Source organism: Chamaea fasciata, unplaced genomic scaffold, assembly GCF_029207755.1.
Source record: "Chamaea fasciata isolate MVZ Bird 193981 ecotype frontalis unplaced genomic scaffold, bChaFas1.0.hap1 SCAF_3, whole genome shotgun sequence".
Classification (NCBI taxonomy): domain Eukaryota; kingdom Metazoa; phylum Chordata; class Aves; order Passeriformes; family Sylviidae; genus Chamaea; species Chamaea fasciata.
The window spans coordinates 2,233,546-2,251,648 of NW_027094088.1; the positions used below are offsets into that span (position 1 = coordinate 2,233,546).

General features: G+C 46.8%; 1 protein-coding gene across 1 annotated transcript; it reads left to right on the plus strand.

Moving 5' to 3' along the window:
• Nucleotides 1-2,230: 2,230 nt before the first annotated feature.
• Nucleotides 2,231-11,817, plus strand: LGALSL (galectin like). Its single transcript, XM_066177726.1, has 5 exons — nucleotides 2,231-2,312; nucleotides 2,421-2,492; nucleotides 2,697-2,785; nucleotides 3,251-3,428; nucleotides 6,129-11,817. The coding sequence occupies exons 1-5, from the start codon at nucleotides 2,280-2,282 to the stop codon at nucleotides 6,270-6,272; spliced, it is 516 nt and encodes a 171-aa protein (XP_066033823.1). The 5' UTR covers nucleotides 2,231-2,279; the 3' UTR covers nucleotides 6,273-11,817.
• Nucleotides 11,818-18,103: the final 6,286 nt, after the last annotated feature.

An 18,103-nucleotide genomic window follows, 5' to 3' on the forward strand; every position in this document is an offset into this window, starting at 1 on the left:
TCTTCCCTGGAGAAACTACAGGAGTGACCATCACGCAGGCAGGGCAGTGGCACACAGAGGCAGCGGTCCTCTCTGGCTGCCTCACATTGCTGATGGTGTACAGAGGATTTCAGTGTCCTCCTGGACAGTTACAGGCTAAGAAGATAACGTGGCAGAGAAACAGACGGGCAGAGCTTTAAAAACTCACAAATGTCCTTTTCGATCTAAATTTCATAGTGAGGGTTGTTCCAGTCAATCCACGGCCAGCAAAACAAGTGCTGCATTTGTGCTGGTTTTGGGAAAACACGCCAAAAAGACAAGAGCAAGGCAAAGCAGCTAGCCAAATGGCCAAGTCTTGCTATTTAATTATTTTGAAATGAAAAAGTTCATTTAAAACCAGCTACAAAACAAATACATAATGACGGCCTCTCCCTTCATAAAACATCATGCTTTGGCACGAACAACTGGCTGGCCTGATTTTATGTCCAATGAATTTAATTTTATCTAACAAAGTGGCTCTCTGTAGAGCAGAGAAGACAAAGGGTTCTGAAAAGAGCTCTTTGGACAGTGTGTAACACCATACAACTAAATAAATTTTAAAAAAAGGTTGGGATGATTTCTGCTCTCTCTTAGGCCAACAGAATAAGAAAACATAATGCAGCTGGCATCATCATCATGGTGTGGTGAGCAGCATACAGGAGCTGAAACCCATCAAGCTAATTCCAGTTCCACTTTGTGGTAAACTTGTGAGTGCACTCACCTGACAACTGTACAGCCAGCTGTTTCTGATGTGTGATGGGTTCATGTTACTGCACTATTTACAAATTCAGTCTCCAGCAAGATGCTTTTCTGTGTGGTGATGAGACATTCAGTGTTTCAGCAAGGAGAAAACAGTCCAGTGGTTTTCCCATGCCGAGACCTGGGCCACAGGGATGCTCACTGTGCCCAGCTGTGCTGGTACGCCCTGAAGAAGCCATGACTTCAGTTCGTGACTTCCAAACATGAGCTTCTCTGAGCCATCTCCAACTGGGCGTCCAGAGAGGAAAACATGCCCAAATTAGTGGGCATTAGTGGAAAAATAGCCAGGCGTCTAAACACTTGCACAATCTCTTCTTACACTCAGTACCTCTTGATTTCTCAAACGGCATCACCTCCTGATTGCAAGTGTTTCCCAACGGACACCATCCTATTGAAACCCTAAATATTGCAATGACTTCGCTTCTCCCACTTTACTTAATGTAATTAATCCCCGCAGTGCCTCGGAGGAGGAAGGACAGGGACAATCACCAACCCAGCCCCAGTGTGTAAGCGAGAGGCTCGAAAAGCCGAGGCACCGTGTGAGGTCCTGCAGAGAGCACTGTTGCTGTGTCACGTTCCTAAAGGGATGCTCATGCCACCAAATCCCAGCGGTGAAGAAGCGACAAGAAAGCCTTCCTCAATTCCCCCCCACCCAAGACCCCGAACTCATCAAAACGACCATGACAGCGCGTTTGGCGGGTCGAGTCACCGCCGCTGCGGTGCAGGCGAGGGATCCCCGGGGCGGGACACGGGCAGGGCCGGCGGGCTCGGCCGGAGGTGGCCGCGCTCCCGCAGACACCGCCGCGTTGCATAACTGCGGCCACCGCCTGGCAATGGCAGCCTCCCTCTGCCTCGGAGCTCTGCCCACCGGCCCCGCTCGGGGTTTCAGCCCCCTGAAGGGGGGACACGGAGAGGAGAGAGGGGTGCATGTTCATTTCGGAGGGGCCGAGCAGTGTTCCCCCACCTCTGGAGGAAGGGAGTCACCCAGCACGCCCGCCTCGGCACATCCTCTTGGCCGAGGTGTCCGAGGTCGGACATCAAGGTGATCGCTGACACGATGGGCGCGGGGCTGCTGCGGCCCTTCCCCGGGCACCCATCACCTGCAGGCGGCAGGTGAGGGGCCCGGCCCCCGCCAGCCCGGCCCGCCGCCGTCCCCTGAGCCCGGCGGAGCCGCTCTGTCCCCGCCGGCCGAGGGCCGGCCCCGCCGCGGGGCTGCGGAGCGGAGGAAGCGGCAGCAGCCCCCGCCCCGCCCTGCCCGGCTCCCCCTCGGGCCAAGGGCTGGGCTCCCCGCCGGGCGAGGCAGTGCCAGCCGGCCACCTCCCCTCCTCCTCTTCCTCCTCCTCCTCCTCGCCTTCCTACTTCTGCACCGGCTCCGCTCCCGCTCCGCCGCTACCTCTCCGCCGCCGGGGCTGCCACAGACCCCCCCCTCCCTCCATCCCTCCCTCCTCCCTCTCCCCCGCCCTCCGCCCTGTCCCCAGCGCCGCCGCCACCGCTTCCACAAGATGGCGGGGACCGTGGCCGAGCGGGACGCGCCGGTGAGTGCGGCTGCGGGCACCGGGACGGGGCCGGGGGGCCGGGCAGGTGCGGGGCGGGCTGGGGGGCTCCGCCTGGCCCTGCCTCAGCGCTCTCCTTTCTGCCTGCAGAAAATAGAGGACGGGCATTTAAACAACTCGCTGGGATCTCCGGTGCAAGCTGATGTGTACTTCCCTCGCCTGGTATATCACCTTTGTGGCTTTTTTTTTTGTTTGTTTGTTTGGTTGGTTTGGTTATTATTTTTGGTGGGGGTGGTTGTGTATTTTGTTTTGTCACCCCCCCCCCCCCTTTACTGCCCCCCGCCCCCGCTCAGCTCCGGCCGCACAAGGGCGGCCGCTGCTGATGCCGAGCTGACCCTCGCCACCTTCCCCCCCTGTCCTTTCCAGATCGTCCCCTTCTGTGGGCACATCAAAGGAGGAATGAGGCCGGGAAAGAAGATCTTAGTTATGGGCATAGTGGACCTCAACCCCGAGAGGTAACACCTGGCCAGGGCTGCCCGTGCCGGGGGCGCCGGGCCCGCGGAGGGGGCGAAGGGGGGCGGCCACCCGCACGTACACACACACACATCCGCACGGATCCCTCCTTTCTGGAAAGGATTATTTTTATCATTTTAAATATAGCATGCTGATTTCTCCTTTGACCCATAGAGGGGGCATTTCTTCAAGGGATTCCGTTTTCACTTGGGAGCGAAGGAGCATATCAAACATACATATCTGCGTCTATGTGCAGATATACGCACAGCGCGGTGCGCACGCACGTATTCCATAACCGTGTTCTTGTCCCTGTTGAGCTTCCAGAGAGATCTGAACGAGCTGAGCTGTCTTCCAACCTGTGCCGCTATGTGGCTTTAATAAGCTGAGAAATAAGACTGGTGGCATTTGGGACTTACTTGCTTTTTGTTTTTCCTGGCTGAACGAGAGCTGTTCTGTTTGTGTTGCAGCTTTGGCATCAGTCTGACTTGTGGGGAGTCAGAAGATCCTCCTGCAGATGTAGCCATAGAACTGAAAGCTGTGTTTACAGAGAGACAGTTTGTCAGAAACTCTTGTGTAGCCGGAGAATGGGGGGAAGAGCAGTCATCTATTCCTTACTTTCCATTTATACCGGACCAGCCTTTTAGGGTGAGTACCAGCATGGCAGTGGCTTACCCCGTGTGTCTGATAAAGTGTCATTTGATCCGAGCTGCAGCAGAACCTGGCCGTGCCTTTCATGAAATCACGGTGTAGCCCGCACTGCTGGGGTTGAGACACCAGTTGCTGGTTTGTTTGTATCCATGGAGTTGCGTGGAGATCCCGCTGCTACGTGCAGCTGCAGGCAGTTCAGATGGGGCTGTGAACACCTCACCTGGGCCCTATGACAACAAGGCAGAGGTTGTAATTCTGTGTGATGAAGCGCAACTTCCTGAGCTTAGTTTTATAACCGTGAATTAAGAAGCACCTCTGTGTTATTAGTGCATTACAAGTTATTACTGGAGAATGTTAATATTCAGTGGGACTGCTGTATATATTGATGGTTTTTTTAATGGACGTACTGTTTGCAATTTAGTGCAGCTAATAAGGATCACGTTCATCCTTTGTCTCCAGGGACGTCACGTTAAGGTTGACCGTAGCTCTTCGTGTTAGCAGATTAAACGGCTAAGCAATAGTGGTATTCTTTTCTCAACCCTGGGATTAAACCTTCCATCAAATTTAAATCTGTAGTCACTCGAAAATGGTGTGCATGGAAGTGCTTTGGATGGACTCGGTTGACCTAGAAGCAGATTCCCATCTGTAGTGTTTATGGTTATGTGAAGATGTCTTTGCAGATCAGGACTAACAAAGTGTGCGGCTGCAGAGGGCTGCTTCCCTCTCACTACACTGAGGGGAAAAAGGCTGCATGCCTTTTCCATGCAACTGACCCAGAAAACCCCTCCTCCTCCCCATCCCTCTTACAAAACCTCACTAGCCCCTCTGCTAAATGCCAGTGCTACCACCAGCTGCCAAACTCTCCTAATCCTTCTTGCCCCCAAGATAATCTCCCCCAACCCCAAAAGCTCACCATCTCCCCAGATGCTTGGTGTTAAGAAGGTGTTTATGACTGGTTTTGCTGCAAATTGGTTGCGCTCTACTTGCTTCTACAAACTCACCCTCCCATCAGAACTGGCAACACCCTTTGGTGGTGTGGGAAATGTGCTTGAAAAGCCTTGGAGGCTGGGTCCTGCTCCATCTGAGAGGGTTCCACTGCCTTCTGCACTGGGTGGTGACTGGGCCCTCAGAAGAGCCAGACAAATTACCCAGAGCAAGTTTTGTGCCTGTCCAACTAATGACAGATGATGTTACAGGACTGCAATATTGCACATCCAGCACGGGAGACTGTAGAAAGGGAGTTGTTATTTTGCCTTTTTTTTCCTAATTTTTTCCCAAATCCCCAAACAGAATCGAGCCTCCCGATTGACTTTGTACCTTTGATGGTCTCCCTCTCAGTGAATAAATTAGACTGTTAGATGTTCTTGCCAGTTACTTGTGATCCAGTCCAATTAGCACTGTGGCGTGGCCGCGGGTGCTGTGAAAAGCGGACGGTGAGCAGTGTTAACCAAATCTTTTACATAACAAGGCCTCAGGCAGGCACTGCTGCAGTGACACGGGAGCTCTTCCCTGCTACCTGGTGCACTACCAGGGATCCAGGAGTTCCAGCTCTCCTGCTGTCACTTCTCCTGGTGCAACGTGCTCTTAAGTCGCTCGGACTTTGGCTCAGTTGGTTTGTCACGGGCCCTGTTCCCATTTTTATACACTGTAATAGCAGCAGAGTCAAGTGTCTGGTAGCAGCACTTCACCCCGGACTTCCAGCTTCTGGAAATGACCCAGGATTTACATGTGGCTCTCCTGAAGACTTTCTCCTTAGTGTGTCCAGACCTGGAGGTCTCCAAAGGCCTGTAAAAGTGCATGTTCTGTGCCATCATGTCCCAGCTTCCTGGCGGGGCAGTTCCAGCAAAGCTTAACAACAGGGCACCCTCTCAAGCCACCCCAAACATCAGGAATCTCCCAACGTGTCCCAGCTTGTTCAGCTCCAGGCTTTGTTGCTTTTCCAGAGCATTTCTGCAGGTGTCTCGGGAGGAGGGATGAGCTGTGTCCCTCCCTGATGCTGCTTGTGCCTCCTGAGAACTGTCTTGCAGAATTCCCAGCAATCCTGCAATGCATTTCCTTCACTGAAGCCCCGGGATGGAGTCTAGTCTGACAGGGACTGTCTGCAGCCACAGGAGTGGATGGGTTTTTAGTTCTGCAGCAGCTGTGTATGTGTGGGAGGGGAGGACAAACTTATACCCTCATTCCATGTTTACTCCCTTCCAGTAAATTAAAAGTAACGTGGAAAGCATTGCAGGGGGAACTGCCTCCTTATGCAGCAAAACAAAACAAAACAAAACAAAACAAACAAATAAAAAAACTCACCCCAAAAACAACAAACCACCAAACCCAGCAACTTTGTAGCAAGGAATGCAAGGTTTGGGCTGGAGGTAAAATTTCCTCCTGCTGTGATTAGCAGGTTGAGTCTGTTTCTGGCATTATCCCAAGACACAAACCCTCCCAGCAGCCAGTGGGTTGCAGCGTGCTCACTGCTAGGACAGCGTGAGAGATTGGATTAATGTCCCTGTGCAGTGAGGGCAGATCCATTAGAGTGTAACTGGTGTCAAGGGGGCAGACTGGTCTCACCTTTGTCTCTGGTGTGGCACATGAGCAGCACAATGTGCAGCTGCACCAAGGTTATTTAAAATGCTCTTTGTGTGCTGTGAAACAACTTCCCAGTTACACTGTGAACACCACCCTTCAACGTTTTATCTCTTCCAGGTTGAGATACTTTGCGAGCATCCCCGCTTTAGAATATTTGTGGACGGACATCAGCTCTTTGATTTTTACCACCGTATTGAAACGCTGTCAGCGATTGACACGATAAAGATAAACGGAGATCTTCAGCTTACAAAACTGGGCTGAGCTTGTTGGGACTGCAGATTCCAAACCAGCTCAGGTGCCATCGTCTGTTGGGAGCAGTGACAGCCGGCTCTGGACACAGCTATGGTAGGAAGGCTGCCCCGTTCCTTTTCCGCATGCAGTTCTTCACTCCTGTGCCGATGAACCGGGCTGGTTGGTTTTTTTTTTTCTATCCTAACGAAGAGCACTGTTGGTTTTATAGACATTGAGCCTTTTTTTTTTGTGTTTTTTTTTTTTCTTGGATCAAAATAACCCACCTGTGCTGGATAATCAAATTGGAATGGATTCGGAAAGACTTTGCAGTCCTGTTTCAAATCTCGCAGAAAAGGCAATCTCTGAAACCGGTTACTGAACGGTAGTGACAACAAAAAAAACCAAGTTTTTATTTTGCAAATATTTGTTTCTGCACTGAAGTGGAGTAGTGTAGCACAACATAGGGCCACGTGCTGACGTCCTTACCCAGGGCCTGAGCCTGGTTCCATGGAAATCAATGGCAAAACTCCCGCTCACTTTAATGGGGTACAATCAAACTGTCTAGTCCTTAGTCAAGCACAATTCCCACTGATTTCTATGGCATTTTTGCACACACCTTGGGGCCTGCACTTCTGCTGGTGTAAATCAGCATTACCTCCAGAGCTTGGGATGGAATTTTGCTGATTGCCCTCAGCCCCTGGTTTGGCCCAAGGACTGTGCAAAAACTGACTGAGGGTGTGTGGACACAGCCTGTGTATTTTAGTCAGGGTATATTTGCATAGAATGTAGATCGTTATGAGTTTTTGCACAACGTACTGTTAATACAATTTTTAAAACTTATCTGTAGTTTATTTATTTATACTCATTGTATGTATTATTAGTAAAAAAAAAATGAACAATCTTACTGATGACTGAGAACAGCAAAGTGTAAACATTTTGAATGTACAAAATGTTTTTAGGTTCTTCGGGTAAACTTTACATATCGTTCTTGAGAAACCATGTTTCCTATCGCACATTTAGTTACATTTTAATGGAGCCCTCTAGGCCCTGGGAAAACGTGGGCATGGTGGTTGGTGGGGGGAGGGAACTCTGCATATTCACTAGAATCTGTTTTTCAGGGCTTACTAACTTTGCTGCACAGGATAGGTTTGAGTTGAAGTGGATCCATTTTAAAAACTTAAAACAGCAAATTCGTGGGTTTTACTGTGCTTTCATAACCTGAGAAAAAGTTAAATTTGGCAATCTCTTCGTTCAGAAGGAGAGCCAGCCTCTTTCCAAGGGAGATGGGAGATTCTTTACACTTGTTTGAGAACATATTTGGCCTTTGATATGACAATTAAAACTTGTCTAGACAGCCAAGTTATTAATGCTTGAAAATCAGCTACTGCACATGAATAATAACTTTTCAAGTAGCTTTTTAAATAGTAAGTATAGCTGTATAAACACAGTCATTGCGCTACACTATAAATGAACACAGCCACTTTTCTTGACTTCTTTAGGACTAAGTACACTTTTTTTTCCTTGGCTGCTCACAGTGGACTTCAGCGGGTCTTTCTGAGTAGTTATAATCATGATACAAACATACATTTAGGCAATTTTGAAAACACGTAATATAGGGACTAAAACACAGACTATAGAAACATTCTCTGTAGCACAGTGTTTAAGGGGGAAAAAAAAAAAAAAAGTATCTCACAAATGGAACTATGTTAAACCTGCAATAAAAGTGTGGTTTAAAGCAACCAGAACTGGAATATCCAAAGTTAAGGGTAGAATGCCAATGCAAAGCCTCATTTTGTGCTAATTTGGCCTGCAGTTAAGAAGCCTTAGACTGCAAGCTGAAATTCCAACTGTGGCTCTAGTCCAAAGCCTGTTGAGGTCAATCAGAGTCCTCTGAGCATAGAAGCCTGATTCTTATTTCTTGCAAGTGCAAATCTCTGCAAAGCAGGGGGGTTGCTGCTGCTGCTGCAGATGAATTAAGAATCAGGCTGCCACCTATAAAATACAAGTTGAAATGTTAATTTTTAGCCTTAACATTTGACGTTCCCTGACTTTTCTTCCTACTTCCAAAATAAAAGAACTTGTTTTCCAGATGAACTTTTTTATCTGGTGTGTGGCTTTTAAGCTGTACATCAGATTCTATTTGTACTCCAGATTGAACTGAAATGTTCCTGTCTTGCTCTGTTTTTACTCTTTTACATGATACATAATGACTGTGTCATTTTCCATTGTATAAAGAATGCTGACAGTGTTTCGGTACAAAATATATTCTTAAAAATTATGATAATAAAAAAATCCAAGGGAAAGGTGCTTCTACATGAGGTATTTTGGATTTTTCTCCAGCTCGGAGATTCCCTATGGTTCCAAAGCTGATGCTTTGGCAGAAGATGAATTCTCTTTGGAGAGAAATTCAGCACCCTCTGTGCCTAGTGCTTTCTCCAGCTGGACATCCAAAGCCAGGTTTGCTGATGCAGGGCCAGTGGGAAGTGTAAGTAGCACCGTGACCTTACAGTAGCACAGACCCAAAGGGAATCTCCCTGACAGCCCACCAGCTGAGATTCCCCCTCCATGCCTTTACTGTATCTTGGAAAAAGCATTTTGGATTTGGATTTTGACAGCCCCCAGGTGTGCCGCAGGGGCTGGAGCAGCACAGTGCCCACACCAGGGATGTCAAGGTGAACTCAGTGCAGTGCCAGGGGCATCTCTGGTGGGAGCCAGGGCCTGGTGATCCTGCCTTGCTCCTGTTCCCACCCCCTGTGCTGGGCACTCCCATTTGTTCCTGCTCCAGGAGTTTTCTCTCTGGGGAAAAAGCTCTTTTGACCCTGAGTCTGGTTTTGCCTTTGCATAACTCCAGCACATGATCCTGCCCTGTTGTGGTTTCTGAGCCAGGCTTCGAGGCAAGAATGGCTGAGAATCCTCTCTAATAGGTAATGGCTTGGCTGAGAGCTCAAGAAAGGGCAGAAAGTCACAGTTAAAGAAGGCTTCCACATCTATCTATCACCTAACTGGAAGCCTTTTTATTTTTCTTTTGCTCTTGGCACTACCAGGTGATGGCAGGAGAAAAAAGGATGATGTCTGTGTAACCAAGGGCTGTTCCACTCGTGCTTGACTTACACTGGCTGATCATGTTAAGAAGCAACTGCAGAGCACTCGCACATGCAGTGTAAGTCAGAGAAAACTGAGGCCTTAATTGTTTCTACTCAGCTGGACTTTGGGTCAAATCCAAACGTTTCACATGGGAGACTGCGCTGCAAAATTTGTACCTGAATTTTTCAGTTTCCACAGTTTAGGGATTGTTCCTATCTTTGGTTTGGATGTAAGCCCTAAGAGGCATGAAATAATGACTGTTTCCAAGTTAGGCCAGGTTTATAAAATGCTTTTCAGTAGTCTGTGAGCTTCTTGGAAGCTGCAATTCTTCAGGACTTCAGGAGTGAATGAACCAGTCTTTGAAATCTTATGCTAAAATTTATTAGCTGAATATTTCTGTGGCTTCTTCTGAATGAGGAAGTTGATTCTGCAATGAAAGAAGTCTTGAATGGGTAAAACCCATGTGGAGTGGAAACACTCAACTTAGCATAGCTTTATTTTTCCAAGGAGGAAAAAGAAAAAAAAAAGTACAACTAACCAAAAAAAAAATCACAACCAAATTATTTAGTTATGTTTGGGATTGGCTGTGATAAAGCTGATTTGTGTTTAAAAAAACAAAACTAGGTTATTGCCTGCTCAGAAAGAGCCTTGAAATATTTCAGTGTCATGTGAGGTAGTCTGTCTAAACATATTTCACACAAACTCTTTTTCACAGGCAACTTGTTAAAACTGTTACAAAATACCTGTTTTTTGTGTCACAATTAGAAACGTTCGCCCCACCTTGAAAGAACATTTTGTACTAAATATTCACATGTTGTCTATGAAGAACTTGCACTAACATAATATATTCTCCCTCCCCTGCCCTGGCTAGTTTGAGCAGAAATAGGTGTAATATTGCTAAACCGGTTGAATGTGACACGTGCTTGAGGCGCAGCATCTTTCTCAAGGGCTGTTTTGAGTAAACAGCCTGAAAACCAAAGGGAGAGCCTGAATCACCACCATTCTGCTGTGCCAGCTTTCCACCCTTGTCACTCTCCTGCTGTGAGGCCGAGGCTGAAGCCCAGAGATTTTCAGGCGGGGAGCAGCACTGAGATTTTTCGCCTTTGGAAACTGTTCGCTGGGCAGGAAACAAGGCCGGAGTAGCCTCATCAGCTGGGTAGTGAGGTTTGGGGGTAGCATGGTGTGCTGTAATCCTGACAGAGCAGGAGTTCAGAGGGCATTAGTGGGTATTTCAGAGCCACACAAGGACACAGGCTATGGAGATGCAGGGCAACTTCCCAGGGATGAGCTTTTTTCCCACATTTTCAGCTGCCACCTTCTGCAACCCCCTACCAGGACTGGTGGCAAAAAACCAGCATTGCTTACAAGCTTGGACAGCGTGGATTGGTTCATGTTCCTACTCACCTGATGGAAAAGAAGCTCCCAAATAAATAACAGGAGAATATAGGAGTAGCCACTAAGGTATTTTTTTCCTCCACAGACACTCAAGTATATCTGATGTGGGACTCATTTGGCCTCCTATCCCCAGGAAATGCTCCCCTCAGAGAACCCCAGCACTGTTTTCTGCACTGAGGCTGCACAGAAACCTTCCCATGCAGAAAACTGCAGAACAACAATTCTGCTGAGCCAGCCAGCAACCTCCCAGCACCCCTTGAGTTGACATGACAGCGTAAAAGGAACAAGAGTCAGGGGCTGAAGGCAGCCCCAAATGCCTGCTGTGATAAGCATAGAAGTGAGGAAGAAAAACTTACACCAGTGCAGGGACAGTAAGTGACCTGGTGAGGGGTTTTGTAATCGTGGTATTGTTCTCATTTTGTCATGTGGATGAGGAAGCACGCAGGTGAAAGTCAATGAATGGTGTGCAGGGTTAGAACCAAGGCCAACCCAAACAGGGAGGAAAAAAAAAATGAGCTGCAGACGCCTTATCTGGCTTTGATACACCCTCCCAGCAATCACTGCTGTAATGAACACAGACAATTACTACAACAAGGAGATTTAGCAGCATGTGCAAGATCAAAATAATAAACTTCTACTCCGCCACAGGTCCTCCCTAGCTCCTGTTGCTAGGCCTTTCCATCTGTCTGTCAACAAATAACTATGTCCTTCTGCTTTTACAATCCATGTCAAAAATCCTTTTGACTTTCATGGAAATAGGTCCCTAAGGAAAGAGTTATTTCTAGCTCTCACTCTCCAGTTATTTTCAGCTGGGGCATACTCTAAAACTGAGTTTATTTTTAAGTGTGAATAGAGGACTATTTCTGACTGCATTATACATTGGATGGAGTCAACAGGAAGCACAGCCTCTCTCAGCTGCAGGAACACTGAAATGTGAAATGTCTTGTATTCATTACCCTCTGATTTTAAAAAGTGAGAGTGTGCACAAAGCGACCGGGCAATAACAGTAACACGTATCATTCGCCACAGATCTATTTTTATTTGTTGTGCTGATTTCATAATGAACTTTTAATAACAATAAAACATGAAATCTTCACTAGGTTGTTCTGTCTTTTATCTGAACTATCAATGCTCATTACATACCCTCTTGACTTCTTTAACTTCTGGCTTTTTTTTTTGTCTCCTGACTGTTTTTCAGACTGTTTTGAAGTTATTGGAAAAATTCTGCATGACCCAAGTGGGTAAAGGGTTATGCCCTACATCCTCTTGTGGCTGTAAGACACAGGGGAGGTTTTCTGATGGAAACCTCAAAATTCAAACAGTGCTAAAGCAGCAGATGAACAGGATTTGAGTACAGCTAGTTCTGTTTTGTTTTTCTCCCAGTAAAATGGCTGATTCAGTTGCTGCACAGGAAGTTCATCCTAGCTCTAAGCCATAAGTATTAATCTGTGGCCATCCCTGCTCAAAGCCAGACAGAGATAGCCCCTTTGCTTACTGCCCACAACCCTAAGAAGGGAAATGTTGACATCTGGAGATTCTGAGATAAAACATGGTAACCTCAAAGCAAGCCAGAAATGGCTTTGAATGATATAAAAACATCATCTAGTGCCCAGCAGACAGCAGAAGCACAGCACCTGCAGAAGTGCCTGGGGGGATATACATCAAATCTCACAACTTGCACGGGCTAACTCCTACAGAGGCCCTTGGAAGGCTCTCCTTTGACCTGTAAAACTAAATATAATGCCAAAGTAAACTACAGGCATGTTTTGGGGGGAAGAGGCAAAGAGGACACCTGATGTGGGAAGAGCTGTGAGTACTTCTCTCCCATTCAGATCAGTACTACAGACACCTCACAGCTGGGCCTTATTTTGGTGCCGTGTTTCTGAGACTCAAGCGAAGCCAATTCACGTTGAGGGATTTACTCACAGGAATACCACCAATATGACTCTTTGCTAAGCGCTGCACTTGATTTTATTTTTTAAATTACGACTTTCACCGCTTTTCTAAGAATAGAGGCTGGCTCTGAAACCTCACATGGGCTCCAGAATTCTTCAGAAGTTACACATTTCTTATCCTGCTGAAGTTTTGAGGCTTCAGTTTCCTCACTGGTGCCTTCCTAGACCAGGGCTGTGACCCAGGAGGGGTCATTCTGTGAAAGACCCCGAGAAGGAGGTGTCTTTACGCAAGGCAGAAGGAGACCTGCTGTTCCCTCTCAGGAGTAAGAAGCCACAGCAAACCAGAGCTGTGCTGACTCCTGGTTGGCAGAGCAGGGCTTTAAGGCAGGAACAAAAGCCTGGTTAATGAGAAGAACTCCACTGAAGCTGAACCGTAGATCTAAGCAGCAGAGAAAAGCAGGGTTTCAGTACTGGGCAATCTGATACTAACAGCAGAGCCATGGGCTGGAGTTGCTCCGATGGAGCAAAGCAAAGCTCCATTCTTGTGGAGCAGCCTCCTGCCAAGCATGGATGGGAATGCTGGAGGTTTCTGACAGTGCTCAAGTGGCTCTGCCTTTGCCTGGCTCCAAAAACCGCTTGGATGGGCGAAAAGCCAGTGCTGACAGTATTGTAATGTATGACAAGCTCCAGTAGCAGCTCTAGCGCTGCATGCTCCAAGAGGTAGGATTCTTTCCTGGCTGCTCTCTAAGAAATTTTCTGTTCAGTGGGACAGATAATGGCTGTCTAAGAGAGATCCAGACCAGAACTAAGAACAGAATATGACTCTAGGTAGAAAAAACACTCTCAAGAATGTTACAGATTCACTAAAGACTTACAAGGGGAAAACAAAGCATTTTAATTTAAAAGTACAAAGCCTGCAGCAAGGATAGAGGGGTTCCTTTTACACCCCATTTTTTTGAGGAAAGATACAATGAGCTACAGTGACTATTAAACAGACTCTGAGGGGCAAAACTGGGAGCAGCTTTGGATTATTGTGTGAGTGCAGAACATGGATTCCACATGCATTCCCCCCTATTTCCATTGCCTTTTCTCAGGGATTGCCAGTCCTCTCCCTGCTGGAGAACCATGGCTGGAAACCCCACTGCCAGGAGAACTCTTCTGTGCCTTCAGACCTTTATGTGTCTTCTAACAGACACTGACCAAGGTGTACTTTATGTGGCACCATTCACTGAACAACTTCGAAGCACTGGCAAATATCTAAAATCAGTGTTAATCCATGAATGCCCCTTGCCATTTCTAACATCATTGCTCTTGTTCTATGGGCAGGGAGGGGGAAGAACAGAGGTGCAACAGCCATCACTCAGCAGTCAGTGCTGTAATTTGGAACAGACAGATTTCCACGCAATGTCTCATCACTGTGACTTTTGGCTACAACACTGAAGTTCAGGCTCCCAAGCCCCCTCCTTTGCTCACCAGGCAGACATTATTTGGACAAAATACACAATGGTAAGGTTGAGTAAGGCTATCGACTGAGTAGCTCCTCTGGGATCAGAGGCATTGCTTGTAATGCAAAATCCTTCCAAAATACGGCTTTTTGTAATAATAAAAATGAATGGCATCCTGTCATTTTTTTTTCCCAGCCTCCACTGACTCACAGTGCTTTCAACTGGCATTTAAATAATGCAGAAGAGGAGATAGAACAAGATCAGGGAGTTTGCTGCACCTTCAGTTTAAAAGATGGTGTGCACACGTGTTTCCCTAGACAAAATACAGCAATCACAACGTGAGTGATGCAAAATCTCTCTCAGTTTTGGTGGAAGTACACTGATAGCAACAGAGCACTTGCTGGAGTAGGAGCTGGTTTAAGGTTCCCATAATAAAACCTTACCACTTTGAGCTACTCCAAAGATGCTCTCAAGCAAAATAACAGGATTTTATTTAGCAAAGGGAAGCCCATGATTGTATTAATGCATTGTAAAGCTGAGGCTGTGATAATGCAGGCTAGAGGATGATGCTTTTAAGTGAAAGGGAAATTAGTTGCAATTATAATTGTTGTAGCCTTTATGTATTGCCAGCTGTATTGATTGCCTTCTTCCTGTGTGTGACTGGCAGCTAGGGAATATGATCCATTACCTCATGCTGGTGCTGGAGAGCAGCAGAGATTGGTGTATTTTTAGAAACAAGATTCCCACAGCGTAATTGTAGCAACTGGGATGATCACACACATGCATATTAAAATACCAGCAGATGAATTCCTGGACAGTACCAGCAAACATTTCACTGTTTGGGGTAGGAGGAAAGGGCAAGAGTGCACAGCTCAGAAATTCAATAACTGCAAGCACAGCTGCTTTGCCTTTGAGAGTGTCCTCCGAGGGAAGCTGTGAAAAGGCTGAATCTTTTCCTTTTCTTTTCTTTTCTAGGATGAAAAGATTTGAGGTCAGAGGACTCATATGTCTCCTGTCTTACCTGATCCCATATACACATTAAATTATCTCTGTACCAGTACAGAGAACTGATGGCCATCCCTAGGCATCCTTCAAGGGCTCAGTCCTGGGTCTCAGCCACCAGCAGGCAATGGTTGGGGTGCCCATGTTGCACAGCCAAGCGTGCTGCAGAGGTCCCTGGCTCACTAAACCTCAGCAGGACTGCAGCAGTGCAAGGGAAGAAAACTGTACAGGTGTGGGCAGACAGCTGGGAGGGCCAAGTTGACTGTAAGCAAAGTTGGTTGTGAGGCAACCAGGAGCTGCCTGTGCAGGGCCAAAGTGTAGCAGCATCTGTCAGGAACTTACAGGTCTCATAAAGCATTTATATGTCTCATGTCAGAGAAGCATGTTCCAGACCCTCTGGGAATTATATCAGCCAGGTTAACAGTCCTGCCATTGTGCTGGTTTAGACAGGACTTGTACAGGAGCAGAAGAGGTCTGAAACTTTCCACTAAGAGCCAACACAAGCATCTGTAAGTAGAGCAGAATATGAGTTCACTTGTGGAAGAACTAACTAAAGTACACTTCAGCAGTCACTCAGGTAGTGTCAGAATGCCAGAATCCCAGCAGATTGTGTCCAAGATAAATAAACTGATGGTCACAGACCATCACAGGAGCATGCTGACTCTTACACTTGATAAAACTGGCAGAGCAAATAGCTCCTAGGCTTTGGTTGTGTTAACTGGGATGTGTCCTGGAGGACAGCACAAGGAATGCTGTGACTGACAGCTACAGCATAGCTGACCTCAGAAGCCCATACAACAATCTTGAAATTTATATTTTTATCACTGCTATTCCAATTGGTGTGGGAGGCTATTTAATGCCTGACCTTTTGCAGGATCCTGTTACGTTTGTGCATGTGGATATTGTTCAGGAGTGGCAACCTACTACATGCAAAGAAAATCCCTGTCTGCCTTCAGTGTACCACTCTTCCGTCTCATTATATGCCCTTTCATCCTCTGATAGATGGATGAATAAAGAGAAGACCACAACCTAACTTCTTAGTATCACTTAGCTTTCTTCACACTTTCATCATGTTTATTATCACCTTTTTCAAGGTACACAGACCTTTTCAACATAATGACCAAATAACAAACTGGAAACTTTTCTTCTGAAAGATGTCTTCAATCCACGCTGCAAGAATTAACAGTCACCAGAGTCAAAGCAAATTGCAGGGGGTGGCGAATTGCCTAACATCCTGATGTAAAGGTAAGATAAAGGCCAAATCTGGGGGTGTAGTGCAACGTGAAATCCAAATGTACAGACTTTGCATATCAAGTTTTATCTCCATGTCAGAAAAGCCTCTAATTATGCTGAAATGTGTGCTTTCAAGCTTTCCTACACCTGGCCTTAAGAAAACTCCCCCCCACCCCAAACTGACTGCAGCCCGTGACTCTTTTCCATGTCTTTCTCTCCCCACAAGGGATTTTAGAAAGTGAATCTACACAGCCATGCCACTAGACCAAACAGACCTCCACCTTCTCAGCCTGTTCCCACCTGCCTCTGGCCAGCCTCCAGAGAATTTTTGTGTCTTCCTTTATGTTAAAGCCATCTTCTTCTACCTGCAGTGCTGGAAGGGAGTAGCCAGACCTGGCCTTTGAGAGCATACTGCTCCACAGAGAACATCTTGTTCTGGAGAGGGCATGGCAGGAAGAAACATCCTTCATAACATTTTGGGTGATGTGAGCCAGGTTTTCAAACAGGAGGTCACAGCTTTCACTGCCAGGCACTGCCACCCACCTCGGGCATGTAGCAGCTCCATTTGCCACCCTCTGAGCTGCTTAGTTTAGACCTCAAAGAGCTTCAGAGGGAGATCCTGGTTACCTTCACAGGTGAACTGCCATATAGGGCCACGAAGCCACAGGCTTTGCTGCCTAGATCAGCATGCCAACACCTCCACAGCAACCCTAGACACAAATACAATTACACACGCATTTAGTGGGAGAAGGTGGTAGAATGACTCCAACATGTGTCAACAGCTTCCTGGGGTGAGGATTTTAAAGTGCTATTTGGTGCAATAAAGACTGGTGCTTAATACACAATTTTCTGCTTTTTTTTTTTTTAATTTTTTGCTTAGGTGAGCAGAGTGACTACATTAATGGGAAAACTGGAAGCCTTTCAAGCCTTTCAAGCCTTTCAGTGGGTGACTAGTAGCTCAAAGTCCAGGGGTGTTTATGCCACCTTCCGCAGCATCTTGTTTCAGCTGTGGTAATTCAGTCTGGTCTCTGTGGGTTCCCTATACAAGCAGTGGAAAGAGAGAGGCTTCTCCAGAGGATGATTTAGCAGGGATGATTTTGATGTCCTGAATGGTCTTCCAGAGGCCTTAGCTCCAGTGATTATAAAGGAACCTTGAAGACACTCACTGCCTACCAAACCCCTAAATGTAGATGCCTGATATCCTTTTCACACACATACACACCCCGTGTTTGGAGTTAAAAAAAATAAATAAACCAGATATGGAAACAGTAGACCAGAGATAGGTGACTCCAGGTGTTTCCTTTAGTACCTACTAGGAAAGAAACTACCACCCTAAGAAAGCAAAAAACAGCAAAAGCTTTCAGTGATGAAGGTAGAGGGAATGCATAACTAACAAAATAAAGAAGACACTTGCAGTTTTGCTTCCACAGATGTTCACCTGTCTTGCCAGGCTCGGAAAAAGATCTGAATAAAAGGCCCCTGAAGAAGCCAAGGCACTTAAAGAGAGCCTGCACAACATCCCTCATTAGCAGCACAAGCACCTTCTGCACACAGGAGTAAGAAACAATACACTCTATCAACTAGAAATGCTAATGACGTGGGAAGGGCTCTGTAAACATGCGACCTTTATTTACTTTTAATTCTTTTCCATACTGCTGAGAGCAGAGTTTCTTATTAGCAAGATCCAAAGTAATTATTGGTTACAGGAACTTCGGGTGGCTTGCAAGCAGGTCCTGCACTGCCAGGAACAGGTGGCAATAGGAAAGCACTGTGTGTCTCCCCTTCCACTGAAAGTGAAGCCAGATAA